The sequence below is a fragment of the Pezoporus wallicus genome, unplaced genomic scaffold (assembly GCF_028554395.1).
Source record: "Pezoporus wallicus isolate ANWC-B61680 ecotype Strahan unplaced genomic scaffold, APGP_CSIRO_Pwel_v1 contig_2384, whole genome shotgun sequence".
NCBI lineage: Eukaryota > Metazoa > Chordata > Aves > Psittaciformes > Psittacidae > Pezoporus > Pezoporus wallicus.
The window spans coordinates 1,953,423-1,971,170 of record NW_026640488.1 but is presented as its reverse complement, the minus strand read 5'-3'; the positions used below and the strand labels follow the sequence as shown (position 1 = coordinate 1,971,170).

General features: G+C 46.0%; 1 protein-coding gene across 2 annotated transcripts in view; it reads left to right on the top strand.

Annotated features, from left to right (window-relative positions):
• Positions 1-10,438: 10,438 nt before the first annotated feature.
• Positions 10,439-17,748, top strand: part of DCHS2 (dachsous cadherin-related 2) — a 111,980-nt gene continuing 104,670 nt past the window's right edge. For both annotated transcript variants that reach the window (XM_057419073.1, XM_057419072.1), the window contains exon 1: positions 10,439-12,286. In XM_057419073.1, the coding sequence (XP_057275056.1) occupies positions 10,481-12,286 (1,806 nt within the window). In that variant the 5' untranslated portion in view covers positions 10,439-10,480. The remainder of the gene's footprint in view (positions 12,287-17,748) is intronic.

The following is a 17,748-nucleotide window of genomic DNA, read 5'->3' as shown; positions in this document are numbered from 1 at the left end:
AATTATTGCAGTAAATAAAGCATTTCAAATAAGTGCATTAGTGATCAAGCAACGAAGCCCATGGGGGTATTTCAACTCATTCTGATTTCCTTTAAAGATTACCTTGGCCACAAAGTACTGTTATTCGCCCTTGCAATATGAAATTTTCTGGAAAGCTTTACCACAAGTTCTCTTATATCGTATTGTGTTATAATAAATTATCATGTTTTGGCTGATGTTCTGGTTTAAGTCTGCTCTAAAACAGAAGGAAGGAAAGTAGCCTAAAATAGCAATTAGAATAGAGGTTTGAGGGTCATGAATTATTTTCTATTTCTGTCACTAGTTTAGGTCTTAGCTCAGAATGCCTTGAAATCACAGAAGAACTTTCATTGATTTCAGTAGATTTTGGATCAGGTGCATTCAGTCTAACCTTGGACAACTCAGGTGCCTTCTGTGCTTGGGAATCAAATGTGCATGCTCTGCTTATGCCTCTGACAAGATTGCTGTAAAGCTTCATTCATCCATTCACATCTGTAGAGAGCTTTAGGACTCACAAATGAATGCCACTTTCAAAGTACAAACTGTTATTTCAGTGTAGATTAAGTCAGTTTACCTTCCCATCAGCTGCCAACAATCTGTTTAGTACAGTGAAATCCTGACAGCCTCTGTCAACTACTGAAAGCAGCTCTTTCATGACAGAGGAAAAAGAGTAAAGGCAGACCTGAACTCTTCCCCTCACAGAGAATGTCTTTGTGTATGAAAATAAAAATCCTGTCATTTCAAAAGGCCTCTCATAAATGAAATGCACGTTAAATTAAAACCGCTGTTATTCTTTAGATTCCATTGCAATACGGACCCCTCCTGGTTCTTGATGAAGAGTGAGGTGAAATATCGCACAACTGAGCTACAGAGAAAACAGCAGCCTGTTCCAAGAGTGTAAGCCAAAATGAGCGTTCAGAGAGAGATCACCATGTCATGAGCTCATGCTGGCAATGTGGTTTTTTCTATGGGTGTAAGCTGAGAGTTGAGCCTGAGAAAGACCTATATTGAGCCTCACAGGAGCACTTTCATGTGTGTTGTTTTCCTTAGCATCAAGAGGAAGTTGTGAACTGCTCCCACATCTAGAAAAATTCCTACAGCCTCCAGCAAGTCCCACTGCCCGATGGTCTCCTCCCCTATCCTCGCCACCACGCATCAATAAACTGAAGATGGAGCCAGAGATAAAACGTACAGATTTTACTGGGACAAAACCATTTTGCCCTGCGTTAACTATTTGAGTTTGTGTGGTGGTCCGAGAGTCTTGCCCGTGTTCATTGCAGACGTGGTGGGCAGATGTAGGGATGTGGTGGACAGGGACATGGTGATCAAGGCTTGGAAGCTGAAAAGCAGATTGAGGCCCATGCTAGGTGGGCACAGCACAGAGCCTGGTTTCCCTGCCCCTGCATGTCATCAGGGAGCCCATGTGTGTCATCCCATCAGCAGCTCTTCCCTTGCAGAGCAGGGGACCCGGGGTGGCTGTGGCATCCCTGAGGAAGGTCCCCTCCTAGGGGCCAGCTCAGAGGCCAGCTGCAGAAATGGTCTTTCTCTGGTTCTTGTGAAGGGAAAACGATGCCCTGGGCACCACCCGAAGTCAGCAGAGTGCCCAGTTTCTCTGTACTCTGAATTTTCAGCCAAGTAATTACTGTGCTGCACAGGGATGATGGCATTTAAATTCACTAGGATATTTTATGGCTTTCTCATTGCTGCTTTTTTTTCCTTCTAGTTGTGAGCAACACTGCTATAGACATGTTCTTCCCTGTGCCTGGGGTCTGCTTCCAGCAGAGTATAATTCAGTGCTCATCCATTTCTACACCTAAACACCATACAATTCCTTTTAAGAGTGTCATATCTTTCTTCCTGGCAAAATCTGAAAAGCACAGCTGTGATTCTTTTCCTTGGTCTACTAAACAAGCCTTTAAGTCTTGTTAGGAGAAATGTATTTAAAAATAGGTGCACTCTTCTGATCCGAAAAGTGCGAATGCCCAGTTTTAGAGTACGATGGACACTGGAGGAAACCCAGCTTTGGAAGGGCCTGTCCCCAGCTGCGCTAGCCCCAAGACACCTACTGTGACCAGTGGGTTTAGGAATCCAGTCTCATTTTCCTGATGGCCTTTTTCAGCAAAGGGATGCATTTTGTGTTATTCTGAAAAAAAGCAGCTGTAAAGCCTTTGATGCAGGAATTCGGGAACAATGGAATCAAGCCAGGCACAGACGCGTAGCAAGTGCAATTGAAATAGTGAGCTAGGCCTATGAAAGCTCTTGCCTAAAATTAGCTGTATGAATTTAGTCTTCCTGTGATGCTTTCTTGTTCCTGTAGTAGCCACATTCTAGGGCATCTGTGTATAGGGATTTAGAAGAACTATTTTCCTGTTACAAATACCCAGCAGTGTTCCTTTTCCCTATAAATGTATGACAGAAGTTTATCTTGAGCCTCACTTAAAGGCTTGAGAAGCTTCTCCTTCCTATCCTTTTTTGGCTGAGTTCATTCTGAACAACAAACACTGATTTCTGTATTTACTGCTGAATGATACCTGAAAGCATTGCAACCCATGAACAGTTAAAGGTAACAAAGGTGAATATTCAGGAATATGACTAGGATTAATGAAAAGACACTTTAAAAGATATTTCATTGGCGGTTCTATGTTGGGAAACTGCAATCTCAGTGTTTGAAACTTTAAAACCGCTGCTGTGACACTGGGATCTCAAGCATCTCATAGTTGGCATTCCAGCAACCAGAGCAGAAGATACATAGCTGAAACTGGTAAAAGCCTGTGTTATTTTATGCTTGAGCACATGAGGAAAAAAAAGGTCAGCAGCTCAAATACAGTTGAGCAAGCAGCAAAAAACAAGCCTGAAGACACTGCCTTAGGATTCAGGAGGGGTATCGCTTGTGTTGCTGACCCCCTGTGTGAGTGCAGGCAAACTAAGCTAGTGTGCAGCATGGAGCTTTTCACCCCAATGTATTCATGTGCTGTTCACCTGCCTAGCAAATCTTTTGTGCAGCTGAGAGTCCTTCAAAGAGGTGTTGCTGAAATCAATACACATGTGCCTGGGGAACTATAAATAATGAAACACCTGATGCTCTAAGATACTAGTTTGGCTCTAGGGATTATAATGGTGAGATAGCTGGGGCTTTTCTGGCATATAACTCTCCCCTTTGGTCTGTTATTGCAGGCTGGGGACCCTGAGGGTGCTGCTATGACATCTCCAGCTGAAGAGCAAGGCTGGAATTACCTAAGGACTCTGTCTGTTGTAGGATACAAAACGTACCCTATGGACACATAACTTAATATCTGTGTGTGGTCCTCTGTGGAATGGTGATAATGGACCTTCTCAGCCCCATAAAGATTCTGTAAAGATAAACTCTGTAAAAAAGGATAAGGACATTGGATAATTCAGTGAGAACACTAAAAATAAGGTTTCCCCCTGCAGATATGGAGTGGCTGGAGGAAGCTGGCAGAACTGCTTTTAGATGCAGCTTGTACTTCCTAAATTAAAATAGGCAATCAAGTTCTGTTTCCAGCACTCAATTTGGCTTACTTTCAAGAAAATAAGATCCATTAGTTAGGATTTGCACAAATGTGTTTTCACACATAGTAAAAATGGGTGCCTATCCAAAAGCTGCTAGGTGCTCCACTACCACTTACTGAAATGAAAGGAGCAGAATTAGCCAGCAGCAGTTTACTGCCAGCTGCCAACAAAAACAAACCTGCTACAGGAGCTAATGCAAGCATCTGCTCCCCTATGGCTTCTATGTGGTTTCACCCTGTCCAGCTGCACCTCCAGCTGACACCTTCCTGAAGAAAGGCATAGTACTGCATAATACGTGTGCCCTGAAAATCAGCAGGTCAGGGCACTTGCGCACTGGGACAAGGAGGAGTGCTTTGTTCTTGTATATTTATAGCCTTGTCTTAATAGGCTCTCTAAGAAAACAGGAGAACCTTTTAGGATCGTAATTGTGGTAGTGTCAGTTGGAGCACGGGAGCCAAGACTCAGGCATCCAAACTCCTTATGAAATTATCATCTGGAAAAGGAGTGGAAAGTCTCAAAAACTGCTGGTGAATTAGTTGCTTTTAGCATTTGTGTGCATGTGAGAGAAGAAGAAAATAACCAGCAGCCTTAATTCACACGTAAATTACAGTATATTTTATTTTGAAAAGCAAAGCCCTTTTCTGATTTACAGCTATTTTAAATAATTACTTAGGCATAGTGGCTTAGCCTATTAAGATCCAGCTTTATGTGTCGACTCTCTCTCTTCTCAGTGCCACAAGCTTGAGTCCTCAGCAGGGACTTTGGCTGATGAAGTGATAGCAGCAGGTTTCCAGCTCTTAAGCCTGCTGTGTGGGCTACTCCTCCTGATGAGGGCAGCTGCCCTGGGAAACTGGATTTTCATGGATGTGAAAGCCAGAAAGGAACAGTCTAATCATACAGCCTGACTTCATTCTACTTGTAATTCCTGCCTAAAGCCCTGTCATTTGTGGCTGAAATTGAACATGCCTTTTTGCCTTATTTTAAAGACCATAAGTGACAGAAAATGCATTCTATCCCATGTCATGACATTGCAATTGTTCTTGCTATTTGCATCTTGTTTGCAGCTTGAGCTCTTCTAACAGGCTTTCAGCTTTCAGCCGCTGTATTTTGGCTTGCTGGCACCAGCAGTGCTTTGCACAGTGTTCGGCAATGTTAACATCAGCTAACTGACATCCCTGAGGGGAAATCTGGGAAGAGTGAATTCAGAACAATCCTCTACTGGATGATTTCTTATGTATTCAGATATGGTTGTAATCATTTTGTTTTGCTTGCTCTCAGCCAACTCTTGTTTTCCAAAGCTTCAAAGTTTAGAGAGAAAGATTTTGGAAGTGTAGGAAATGCCATGGTTTCGTATTCTGTAGATGCAGAATAACTTTCCTAACGCTGCATCCCTGAGTTAAGAGGCTTCATCTAGATGAAAATTATCTGTGGATTTAGAGCTCCTGCAACTGCATCTGGTCACTGCATACTTCTCGTATCATCTGCAGTTCAGACAAACATATCAGATAACAGAATTTGGTCCTGTTTTGTTTCTAACATCTGTTCTTATACGCACACGGAATTTAACTACTGGATCTGACTGCAAGTTGTGATCTATTATTGTGTGAGAAGAGTTGATTCTATAGATAATTTTATACATTTTGTGTGAAAACTCAACACAGTAGTCAAGGGAGGTATTTTATTAAGAGAGTATTAAATCCAACCTGGAACTATGTTTTATCAAGCTTTCTGGAGCTCACCTCTGAGCTGGAGAGAGACCACTAAGCTCTTGATTCAGTGGTGGCAAGCAGATGGCAAAAGACAGCTTTATGTGAATGTAACCCAGTGTAGGGGGAAGTTCTTTTGTGTTTATTTCTGTCCCAAAAGGGTGAACCATTTGCTGTCTTAAAGGGATTGTTTCAAATCTGCATCAGCTTGTCAGAATGATAGATAGCAAAAGAAAGAAGTCTTTTTGTTTTGTTTTAAAGATGTGTTTTGTTTTAAAGATATGTTTTGTTTTAAAGATATGTTTTAAAGATAAATTCACAATATGTGAATAGTGATATAGATTGCAAATCACATGAGGAAGTCAACAGCAATCAAAAACAGGGTTTTCTACTTTTGTATAAATCCCATTGCTAGAGTAGTAAGATCTGTGGCTAAGTTCCCAAACTAAATGTAAATATGTATTTAAAAATGGTTAGAATGTCAAAATCTGAATGCACACCTATTATAGAATCATAAAATCACAGAATCATAGAATCATAGAACAGTTAGGGTTGGAAAGGACCTTAAGATCATCTAGTTCCAACCCCCCTGCATTGTCAGAGACACCTCACTCTAAAGTATAAATAGAATGGTTTGAGTTGGAAGGGACTTTAAAGCTCATCTAGTTCCAAACCCTCTGCCCTGGGCAGGGACGCCTTCCACTAATCAAGGTAGCTCAAAAGCCCTATCTTATCTAGTAGTATCTAATTAAATTCTGTTAACGTTTATTTTCATATTTTATTTTATTTGATATTTTCTAGAAACTTTATCCATAAAAAGTTATCAGGTTTGTTTTATGCATAACAAGAAATGTCTTCAACCTGCAGGGGGATAATGGGATTAAAATGACATGAGTTAAAGAACATATTCAAATTTTCCAGGCAGATAAAAATATATTTGAGTAGTCATCCGGACAAGTGATGTGACACTAAACAGAGTTGACGGCAAAGAGACTAATGAAGATCCACAAGGCAGAAGCACAACATCAGGACAGATGATTAGGCCTGGGTGATAGCATATGAGATAAGTGAACTAGAAATAAGGTTAATCTGAAAGTATTGATCTGGGTAGCCCTACTTAGGCAGTTATATCTGAGCAACAAATTCTGAAATGATTACCCACAGAAAGCAGCAGCAAAATCCACTCCACAGGAGGGGCAAAAGCATCCAAAATACATCTAGAACAAAAGGAAAAAGAAGCCACTATTACTACCTGTCCCATAGCTTCATAACTTTCAAACCAGTCTTTTCTGGAAGTCTTTCCTACCTTTCAGGACAGACTCAGTACATTATTTCCAGCCAGATTCTAGCAATAATATGATTCTTCATCAGTGAAGGCCAAGCATCTGTTCCACAGCAAAATGAGTTCTGCAAACTACTTTGTGATCAAGAGTGAAGGGGATGGCTACCAGAAAAAAACAAACAAAAACAAACAAAAAAACCTCTACATCTCACTGCATCTATAAGGAAACCAGTCCTACACATAGCTTTCTATTATAGCAACTGTGACCAGGCTTCATTGGGTCACCAGCAAATCTTTTGTGCAGCTGACACTCCTTCAAAGAGGTGTTGCTGAAATCAATATATGTGTGCCTGGGGAGCTATAAATAACGAAACACCTGATGCTCTGCAAAGTTAACGCTTTCTCCATACATCATATATTCCAGGCTGAATATATGTTGTGACCCCAACCAGTAAGGCTGTAGGCAGACATCGTTTCTTAGATCCAGCTGCAATAGTTGAAGATATTAGTGTTTCCTCACCCCACAGTTTTGCCAGAAAACTGATTTATATGGGATCTCTGTAATCCAGCACAGGGGAAAAAAAAAAATCACTGGGTTTAACAGAAATAATTGTTTCAGTGTTGCTTAAACTAATCTTTGACCCTACAAGTAAACCCAAGGAAGATCAGGGAACACCACCTGGTAGGCAGAAATGGAACCATGGTGCCTGCTGGCTGAAAGGCAGTAACTAGCAGCTGAGCCCATACTGCCTTCAAACAGCACAGGAAATAACTTCATGGAAAGACTTATTTTTTATTTCATGTTATTTGCTTCAGCTCTATCTGGAGCAGTTTAGCCACTCTCTGCCCTCAGCTGGCTGCTACCGCCCATCCGATGAGTGCTGGAATGGATCCTGTCTCTCTCCCACCCTGCGTCAAACCCGAGTCAGCTGGTTTGGCTTGAACTACTACTGCTGCTGCTGCTGAAGACGATGTGCAGCGAGCCAGGGAGCTGCAGAAGAAGGAAGCAGTCATGCTGCTTTACCACCTCTGCCATCTCTGTCTTCAGTGCGGGAAGGTCACATCTTAAGCTGCCACAGCTGTTGCGTGGGCAAGGCAATGTTTGTAGGTAGAATTAACTGGAATTATGATGCACCTTCATGGTAAGAACAACACTATCTCTGTTTCAGTAATTTTTTGTGTGCTAGAATTGTACCACAGCTTTAGTTTGCTACAGTTTAATTCTCCTTAAAGGAAAAAATTTCCTGTTAATCCAGGGAGGATCAAGCTACAGAAAATATTGATTTACAAATACAGGATGATTAAAATTGAGCAGCTGATGCAGTTATCGCCTTCCAGCTTCCTTCCTTTCTCCTTTCCTAGAGGTTGGGTCTGTGCCACAAGGACAGCTGAATTGGCATTCAGAGCTGCTTGGGGAGCATCAGTTCTCTGCCTTGCACATGGAGAACAGCAAAGAGGAAGGGCTGGAAACTTCAGTGTTTTGAAAGTGGATCCACATGTTGTTCACCTGCCTACCAAGTCAGAGGTGGCCATCTTTAGGAAAGGGATGGGAGAAGAGATGGGTGACTGCTATCTGACTGAGCATGCTGGCTCACAGATGGTCCCTTCTAAACTGTAGTGGACAGGCATTTAGCACACTCTAACACACATCCTCTTCCTTCAAACAAGGCTGTGCTCCTGTCCGCTTTTTACACTAAAAGGCTTGGTAGATCTGAGGAGTTAGCAAGTGTCTTCACTAAGAGAGACCGCTTGAGGATGCAAGGAGGTAGCTAGTGCACTAGAACTTTGCACCCTTGCTTCCTTTGGAATAATGTCATTGCGGCAGCTTCCCTTCAAGTCTTACGTGATGGGACTTGTCTTTTTTGTGTAGGTCACCATGTCACAGAGAAAAAAGGGAACAGCAGGGGTAGCTAAATATATCCAGGAGACCGCAAACATCTCCTCAAGATTTAAAAACTTCTGGTTGTGATTTGTGGAAGAAATGAGGTCATGAACATGGTAAAAGAGAGGGAGAGAAAAAGCTTAAGAAGGGAACAATAGAAAGAAGAAAAGGCTCAGAGAAGGCAGAAAAACGAAGAAGGTGGAAGAACACTTACAAGGCAAGGCTCATATGCGCAGTAGAAAGAACATCTATAGTGTCCCAAAGATGTGGTATTTCTGGAAACATCTTGTAGCTGGGCAGTGCTTTTGACTTCTTGTGTTACAAAACTGCTAAAGCACCCTGGTCTCACAAAACACATGAGTGACTACTGCCAGAACCACAGATAACTGCATTCATCTTACTTTTTCCCCCCTATCTCGATGCATGCTGTATCTGAATACAGGACTTTGCTCTTTAGGCACTGCCTGACCTTGGCAACAGAAGGTTTTGCTTAGTGTTGCAGTGAATGTGCCTGATTGAACATGATTCACATGTTTTCTTAGTGACTGCATGGGCTGCATGGGACATGGCTGTTTTTCCAAACTTGCTGTGATTCAATGGAATTCAGGCATTTTCATGCTGAACATCTGTGACTTGGGGAGGATCCATGTGTTTTCTCAATGAATATGAATGAAACTGGCAAGGTCCTCAGTGTTTCCTTCTTGCTTCTATGCTTGTAATTATCATAGTATATAAATATACAGAGACTTTCTCAGAATGTGTCTAAGAAGGTTTTACAAAAGCTATCTTTTGCTCAGCCCTATCTCTCTTGTAAGGGAGGCAAGTCAGAGACAGTGGATAACATCTTGTGTCTCCCCTTCCATGCATGCAGACACACACATGCGCTAAGACTTCCTGCCTTACTTCAGAACCCAGATCTCCTGCTTACTTGGATACGTGGAATTGTTGGGTCCCAGCAGTGTCGGAAAAAACACTTCTCCCCTGTGTGGATACATCAAGGGCTGTTACAGTGGCTTTGTCCCCTCCTCGGGAAACCAGTGCTCTGGCAGTGGGACTTGGGTAGATCTTCCATGACTTGAAAAACGGCAAACAGCAAACCAGCTGCCCTCCCTAGTGCCCCTTTGTAAGAGAGGAGCAAGCTACAGCAACTTCTCCTGCTACATTATTGTCTTTGCCCTGATTTTCCTTGTCTGTCCTAGGATGAATTTACTTTTTTTTTCTATGACCAACTGTCAGACTTTTGCCATAAAGGTGAAATTAAGTTTGGCAAAGGACCAGTGGGAACAGCAAGAGACTGGTAAATGCTGAAGTATTTTACTAAGCTTTCATGGAAAGATGGATGGTTGGTACTTAGCATTTATATGATGCTGTATATTCTCACTGTCACTGGAGAAACAATAATTCATCCTCAGACCATTCCCAATTAGATATGAGAGTCAGGAACAGTGAAAAGGGAAAGAAATTCTGGTCTCCCTGAAGCTGATGAAGTTTCTACTTAAAGCTTATTTATAGTAAATGCTTCCCTGCCATGCCAAGCACCATTTACTGACCTAATGCTAGGATAGCAAGCAAGCCTTTACATGGAAAGCGAGGACAACGTTATTAAGGTGAGAAAATTCCTTGCTCAATTGGGCATCCCCGTTAATCCTCGCACATTTCTGTCCCATTTAAAGTCCCTACCTTCATGCGGCATGTCACCTGCGCTGGCCACCGCTTTCCCACCCTCAGCAGCTGATTCCCCGAGGAATCAGTATCGGCGAAGCCTCCTCCGAGTCTTCCAAACGCTGCTCGACACGTGCACGCGGGGGTCGCCAGCCCCGGGCGCGGGGAAGGGGCGGGACGGGCGATGTCCCGGCAGCGCAGCGGGGGCGGCGGGGCGGGGGCTGCGCCGGGCGGTAGCGGTGGGAGCCGCCCTCCCCGCCTCCTCGCACAGGCTTGTCCTTCCCGGCACCAGCGGCGGCCTGCAGGATTTCCTCGCGCGGCAGCGGGGCGAAGCCACCTGCCCCGCTGAGGGGAGCGGCGCGGCGCGGGCTGCCCGCGATGCCGGCTTAGCTACGAGGCATGGCGCGGCGGCAGCGGGGCGGCAGGTGCCGGGGCGGCGGTCCCCCGACGGGGCGGGCGCTGGCGCTGCTGGTACCTCTGTGGCTGTGCGCGGCGTGCGGCGGTACGGCGCCGGTGTACAACCTCAGCCTGACAGTGGACGAGGGGCTGCCGGCCGAGACGCTGGTGGGGGACATCCGCGCGGGGCTGCCGCCAGGCGCGGGACCGCCGGGCGGGTTCTTGCTCTCGGAGGGGAGCGGCGAGTCGGCGGTACTAGCGGACTTCCACGTCCAGCCGGAGACGGGAGTTATCCGCACTGCTCGGCGGCTGGACCGGGAGCTGCGGGCGCGTTATAGCTTCGCGGCGGCTACGCTGCGCGGCGAGGTGGTGCAGGTGGAGATTGCGGTCACTGACGTGAACGACCACCCGCCGCGCTTCCCGCGGGACTACCTGCAGCTCAACATTTCAGAGCTCAGCCCGCCCGGCACCGCCTTCCGCCTCCCGGCAGCCCGCGACCCCGACGCCGGCCGCTTCGGTACTCAGGGCTATGCCCTGCTGGAGGAGGGCAGCGCGGCGGGGGAGCCGCCGCTCTTCCAGCTGCGCTACGGGCGGCCGGAGCCGCTGGAGCTGGTGCTGCTGCAGCGGCTGGACCGGGAGCGGGCGGACGCGCACCGGTTGGTAGTGGAGGCGTGGGATGGAGGCAGCCCGCGGCGCCGCGGCCGCCTGCGGGTGTCCGTGCGGGTGCTGGACGAGAACGACAACGCGCCCGCTTTCAGCCGCAGCGAGTACTGGGCGCGGCTGCGGGAGGACGCGCCGCCGGGCACCTCGGTCTGCCGCCTGAGGGCCACGGACCCCGACCTGGGCCCCAACGGCGAGGTGCGCTACTCCATCAACCGCCGGCAGAGCGACCCCGACGGCTACTTCGCGGTGGAGGAGCGCAGCGGCGTGCTGCGCCTCCGCCGCCCGCTGGACCGCGAGGCGCGGGCCCTGCACCGCCTGGTCCTGGAGGCACGGGACGGCGGCGCCCAGCCCGAGGTCTCCAGCGCGCTCGTCTCCGTGTCCGTGTTGGACGTGAACGACAACCGCCCTGCCATCCGCCTGCTCTACCTCACCGAGAGCGGCGGCCCGTGGGTCTCCGAGGGGGCGCGCCCCGGCGACTATGTGGCCCGCGTCTCCGTCTCGGACGCGGACGAGGAGGGCGCGGAAGAGGGCGGCGGCGGCGGCATCGCGCTGGCCCTGCTGGGCGGCGACGGCGCCTTCGCGCTGCGGCCGTCGGGCGTCGGCATCTTCTTCCTCTGCGTTGCGGGGCCGCTGGACCGCGAGACCCGCGACCTGTACGAGCTTCGACTGGTGGCCACGGACGGTGGCGCCCCGCCGCTCTCGGCCGAGGAGCCGCTGCTGCTGCGCGTCGCCGACCTCAACGACGAGGCGCCCGCCTTCCCGCAGCCCCACTACCGAGCCGCCGTCTCCGAAGCCGCCTCCCCCGGCACCGCCGTGCTGCGCCTCAGCGCCTCTGACGCGGACGAGCCGGGCTCGCCCAACGCGGAGGTGCGGTACGCGTTGGAGGGGGACCCGGCCGCGCTGGCCCTGCTGCGCATCGACGCGCGGAGCGGCGCCGTCAGCACGCGCGCCCGCCTGGACCGGGAGCGGCAGGCGGCGCTGGAGCTGCGCGTGGTGGCGCGGGACGGCGGGCATCCGCAGCGCGCCGCCGCCTGCCGCCTTAGCGTCCGGGTCGAGGACGCCAACGACAACGAGCCGCGCTTCGAGCGCCAGGTCTACCGCGGGAGGCTGCCCGAACACGCCGCGCCCGGCCGCTGCCTCCTCCAGGTGAGCTCCTCCCCGGGCCCGGCAGGGTGGCACGGAGCCTTCGTGTGGTGCGGGGTGGCGACCTCGGCGCCCCGCGCGGCTGGTGAGCGCAGTCGGTGCGCAGTCGCTGCCGTAACCTCCGGGAGTGCCACTAAACCCTCGTTCCGTGTCCCGGAGAACTTGTTGAGCGGGCAGTGGGCACAGAAGCTAGGCCTTCAGAGGGACTCAAGCGTTCGCTCTCAAAGAGTGTTAAATTCCTGTGCTCCTCAGGGTTTGAGGACCTGAGGTAGTCCTCGGAGCAAAACCAGTAAGACCCATCTCTGAGGGTCAGTGTGATCCACACGGGAACAGAGAGGAGGCCAGGCAAGTTAACACAGACAGACCTGGATGGGCTTTTTTGGTTGGTTGGTTGGGATTTCTTTTTCCTAAATTTTAAGTGCTTCTGGGACTTGCAGTATTTCAAGAGCTTTCTGCTAATCGTAGAATCATAGAACAGTTAGAGTTGGGAGGGATCTTAAAATTCACCTGGTTCCAACCGCCCTACCATGGTCAAGGACACCTTCCGGTCGACCAGGTTGCTCAAAGCCCAGTCCAGCCTGGCCTTGAACACTTGCGGGGTGGGGCATCCACAATTTCTCTGGGCAACCTGTGCCAGTGCCTCACCACCCACACAGTGAAGAACTTCTTATTGATAATCAATTCACTCCACCTTCACAGCAATTGATTAATAGGAAAGCTTCCTACTTGTACGTTAAAAAAAAACAACAACAAAAAACCTTTATTCTTTGCAGGTGCAGTTGAATAGAGGCTTTGAAGAGCTAGGAGTTGCCAGATAGCCCTGTTGCTTTTACCTTGTGAGGGCATTTTGGAACTTATACCTGTAAACTGAGCAAAGTCTTTTCCACTCGCAGCAAATTCTCAGCAGTTGATCCTAGGAGGAGGTACCAGTGTTTCAGAGTTCGTGCAGAAATGTACACAGATCTGGGGGAAAAGCATGTTTAACGAGACCTCGGGAGAGCTGCACTGTGTTTTCTCAGTGCTTTTGAAGAAAACTCATTCTCTCTTTAGCTCTGGGTGGCCAGCTTCATTTGTTTTAGATAAGGGTGGTGTGGGTGTAAACATGCGCTCAGGCGTGAATGTCCGTGGTGCTGAAATGCAGCAGGATGGAAGCTATGGGGGTGCATTGCACAGCCTGATGCATGGCTGGGGTTGGTGAATAGTGATTTCTTTTGATTTAATCAGATGGAAGCATCCTGAAGGATTCCTAGAGCATTTTAAAGAAAATAAACGGTGATTGTGGCTTTACTTTTTCTTGTAGGTTTTGGTACATTAATAATGCAGATTGTCTATCAGGTTAAAGGTGTCATAAACTATGGATATCATCCGTTATGTACTGGATTTTGAAAGTGTCACTGTGCTGCTGTAATCCTGTTTAGAGAGTAGAAAGAAATAGTTAGGTCCTGGTGGCTGAATGAATTAAGGCCAAAGGTGAACAAAATGAGACACTGGAGACGTGCGTAGACAAAGAGTGAATGAGCACCCCATGGACTGACAGGGAAGGAAACTGGTGTTTCTACTTGCAGGTCAATCCTGGATCATCAGAGTAATATCCAGGTTTTATACTGCATGATATAGTAGGGTTAAGTTTTAAACAAACCCACCTTTTTAGATTTAAATGTATAATAGGATCATATGCCAGGTTGGAAGGGACCTTGAGCGTCATCTAGTCCAACCTTTCTAGGCAAAGCACGACCTAAACTAGATATCCCAGCATGCTGTCCTGCTGAATTTAAAAGTGTCTAGTGTTGGGGAATACGCCTGGATAATCTCCACTTCCCTGGAGAGATTATTCCAATGGTTGATTGCTCTCACTGTAAGCAAGAAAAGCTATCATGAAGCAGGTTGTCTTCATTTATTTATCATTCTATATATTCATTTAGCTTCAGGAGCTGCAGCTAATGATAAGAATGAAGAGAATAAGTTTTGGTCCTGCCAAGTCATACTCAGAGTCTGTGTTATGAGTCCTGTCTCTAACTGGGCTCTTGAACTTAAAAGCTAGCATGGAGAGGAGGTAATCACAGACTGTGTTAATGTTGCTCCTAGAGAACTGGAAATAATCCAAGACACCAAAGGAGGCTATTCATGTCTCTTAGCTTCCTCTGCTCCACAACCTGGAGGGTGTTGGAAGAGGTCTGAGGTTGTTATCACATATTTGTGAGAAACATTTCTGTTCTGTTCAGTGCTTTGGTTGCAATCATAGTAGCTGGATGTCTTCTAAAGCTTCCAGTCTTTCCCCTCCGTAAGCAGAGGGACTCTTGCACTAGTGCATTGCTGGGCTCTTGCTCATGAATAACCTTTGCTTGGGGACCAGCTAGTGACAAACCAATGCTTCATAGGTGGTGTGTCCAGAGCTTTCTGTACTAGTGCTTTTGCTGTAGCTTTGCCCAGCCACAGTTTATTCACTCATGTTCTTGACTGCATATTTATAATAGATTTCTTTCCTTCTGGGAAATCTTTTACTCCTGCTGTGATTATTATTTAGTTTACCTCCCCATCCCCCCCCAGTATAGTCCATAATGTGGACTAGATCTGTGAAGTGGATTAGCTTGCATTTGTCTGTCTTTTACCAGTTTCTCCTAATCTGTAAGAATTCACCTTTGAGAAACATTAGCTGTGCACTTAGGAGATATAGTTTTCAGCACTTCTGGAAATACTACTTCATTCCAGGCATATACGTGTGTTTTTCTGTGTTGACAAAAGCTCTTCTTTCCAGTGCAGATTGACCAGTAAGTGAGAATATGCATCCTGAGAAATAGGTGTAATTTGTTTGGATCAGCTAATACAAGGAAGACATGTGGCAATATAATAATTGCATTAGTGGGGAAAATAATGCAGGTGGAGATCAGAAATCTGAGCAGAAAAATGGGAGAAAGTCTAAATGAAGAAAAGGGAAAATCAATGGGAAAGTAATGAGTTATCGAATATTAGAAACTGGAGCACAGGTGTGGAACACATAAGCAGATTTTTGAAGACACGGACAGCATTTTTCATGTTTTTGTCCATTTTTGGATGCTAAACTTGTGGTTTATTACTGGTCGTTACAGACACACCTTTGTTAAAATTTAGGCTTTACTGCTGGGAGGATTAAAAAGCAGCAAATGAGAAAAAGATACAGGCACAGGGAGGAAAAGATGAACACAGTTGGAAAGAAATTGTAGACCAAGGCAATTTGCAGTAACTAAAGTGGAAGCAGCAGAAGCACTCTGTGTGATGTGATGTTAGCAGATGTTTTATTAACTCTTTGATTTTTGCAGGTACATCAACATCCTGTTTCTTCATGTAAGAGATACTGTATGTTGGTTTTGAGTGGTCATTGGCCTTACGGATGAATTAGTTATTCAATTGTTATAATGAACTTTCATCATAATATGTATCTGTTTCCTGAAGATCTTCAGCATGACCTAGAAAGGCAATAAGCTAGAGGAATGTGTGAGAGCACCTTGGGCTTTCTCCTGTTTTTCTCACTACACCTTTCACCCCATTCTCAAGGACAAACATGATTACAAATGCCTGTGGACTGTTGATCAATGTTATGTCCTATTTCTGCACTCCTTGCTGTCAGCTTGGGAAATCCAGCTGCATTTAGCATCTGATGATGTATACCTCTGTGATGATTGCACCTCTATGACCCAAGAGTGAGGAGTGTGACAGTGTCTCTTTTCTGAGCCATTCCCTTAATCGTATGAGTAAATTAAGGAATAAAGCTTTTCTGTAGACCTGCCTTGATAACATACGTTGAATTCAATAGATTGATTACAAATTTTATTTTCAAGCTTTTTTGGTGATAGCAGTGCTGCTTAATACTCGCTGTATAATATGTCTCCAAATTATAGTATTGAGTAGCCAGGTTTGTCAGGATTTTCGGTATTCTACCTAAAGCGGCAATATATTGTATTTCTATCCTCCTCCCTCCCCCCACCTCCCCATTGCAGCAGGCTAAAACTTGCCATAAAGAGAAATAATTCAGCACATAGGTTGGCACCAGTTTTCCTTGTGTGGCAGCTTTCACCCTGATGGGGTGAAACCCCATTCTATTTTGTATCCTCCAGGGATTCCTGAATGAAAGAGTTTTTCTCCCTTACTGGGCTGTGCAGAGTTCATAGTTAGAGATTTGGTGACTGAGGCAGCTCTCAGGTGAACTCAGATTTTAAACTTAATGAAAGTGCCTATTTTGTGTTATACAGTATAGTACTCCTATATCTGTCTGGGGCTTGTAGGTTAAACTTACTTCCACTGCTGGGGTATGCTGCTGTAGCGTGTAAGGTATTCTGTGGTATAAATGTCATTCACTTTATCCTCTGCATGGGTTCTTACGAAAACTATAACAACTTTTGTACCTGTAACTGCAACTTGGAAGAGAACTTTAATCCTCATGAATTAGTAACAGTCATGTCTGTAGTTTTTTACTAAATTTATTTTATGGTTTATTAGAAAATACATGTTTATTTGCTTTAGAGTCATCTCTGACAGAGCAGAGGAAGTGGAAAAGCATATGTTCTCTCTCAAATGATAAAGACCCATATGAATTTCACTGTTAGGATAATTTGCACTTTTCAGGTCTGTTAAGGAGGCTGTTTTAACTCACTGGTTAGAGCTCCTCAGTTCCTTTTATTTTAAAATAACAGACTTTCTGATGCTAAGATTGTGGGGCGTTTGTAAATGCAATGCCAGCAAAGAAACATTTTGTTTAAAGCTCTTAAAGCTAACTTAGGTATATCAGAAATCATGGAATAATAGACCTGTGTGGGTTTAGAAGGTAATATTTAAAGGTATAACATATGTAAGAAAAATGCATGGGTTCTGAGGACTTTGTAAGTGCTTAGCATATTTGAGAGAAGTTGTTCATTCTTACATGAAATTCACATTTCCAAGAGGTACTTGCAGCACGAGAGTGTTCTAAATAAGACATTTTAAAATACATATTTTCTGAATTATTCTCTGCCTTCTGCAGCAGTAAAAAGAAAACTAAGAGGATAAAAAGTGATGGAGAATACTGCTGATACTGATGTCCCTACTGTGAGGGATGGAAACTCAGAGACTCATTTGTTATTGAGCTGCTGAGCAGGAAGCAGCATTGGTTGGAGACTGCATTTTCCTTCCTTTTCTCTCACTAAAAGTTGAAGCAATGAGCTAAAAGGATAGTCCTTTCTCTGATGGCTATGGTACTGGATCATTTAGTTCACACTGCAATTTCTGAAATCAGAAATGAAGCCAGCAAACTAGGTTCACGTAAGTTATAGAAAGCTATAAAATCCAACTCATCCTACTTAGAATTAAAACAGGAAGCCAGAAGAGATCAATCCATGCATTCCTCTGTTGGCTTGACATTTCCAGGTCTAATGTTCACTGCATCTGATTTAAAGAAGTCAGCTGCAGAAAAGACACATTTTGTTTGTTGACTTAGAATGCTACCGTGTTTTAAA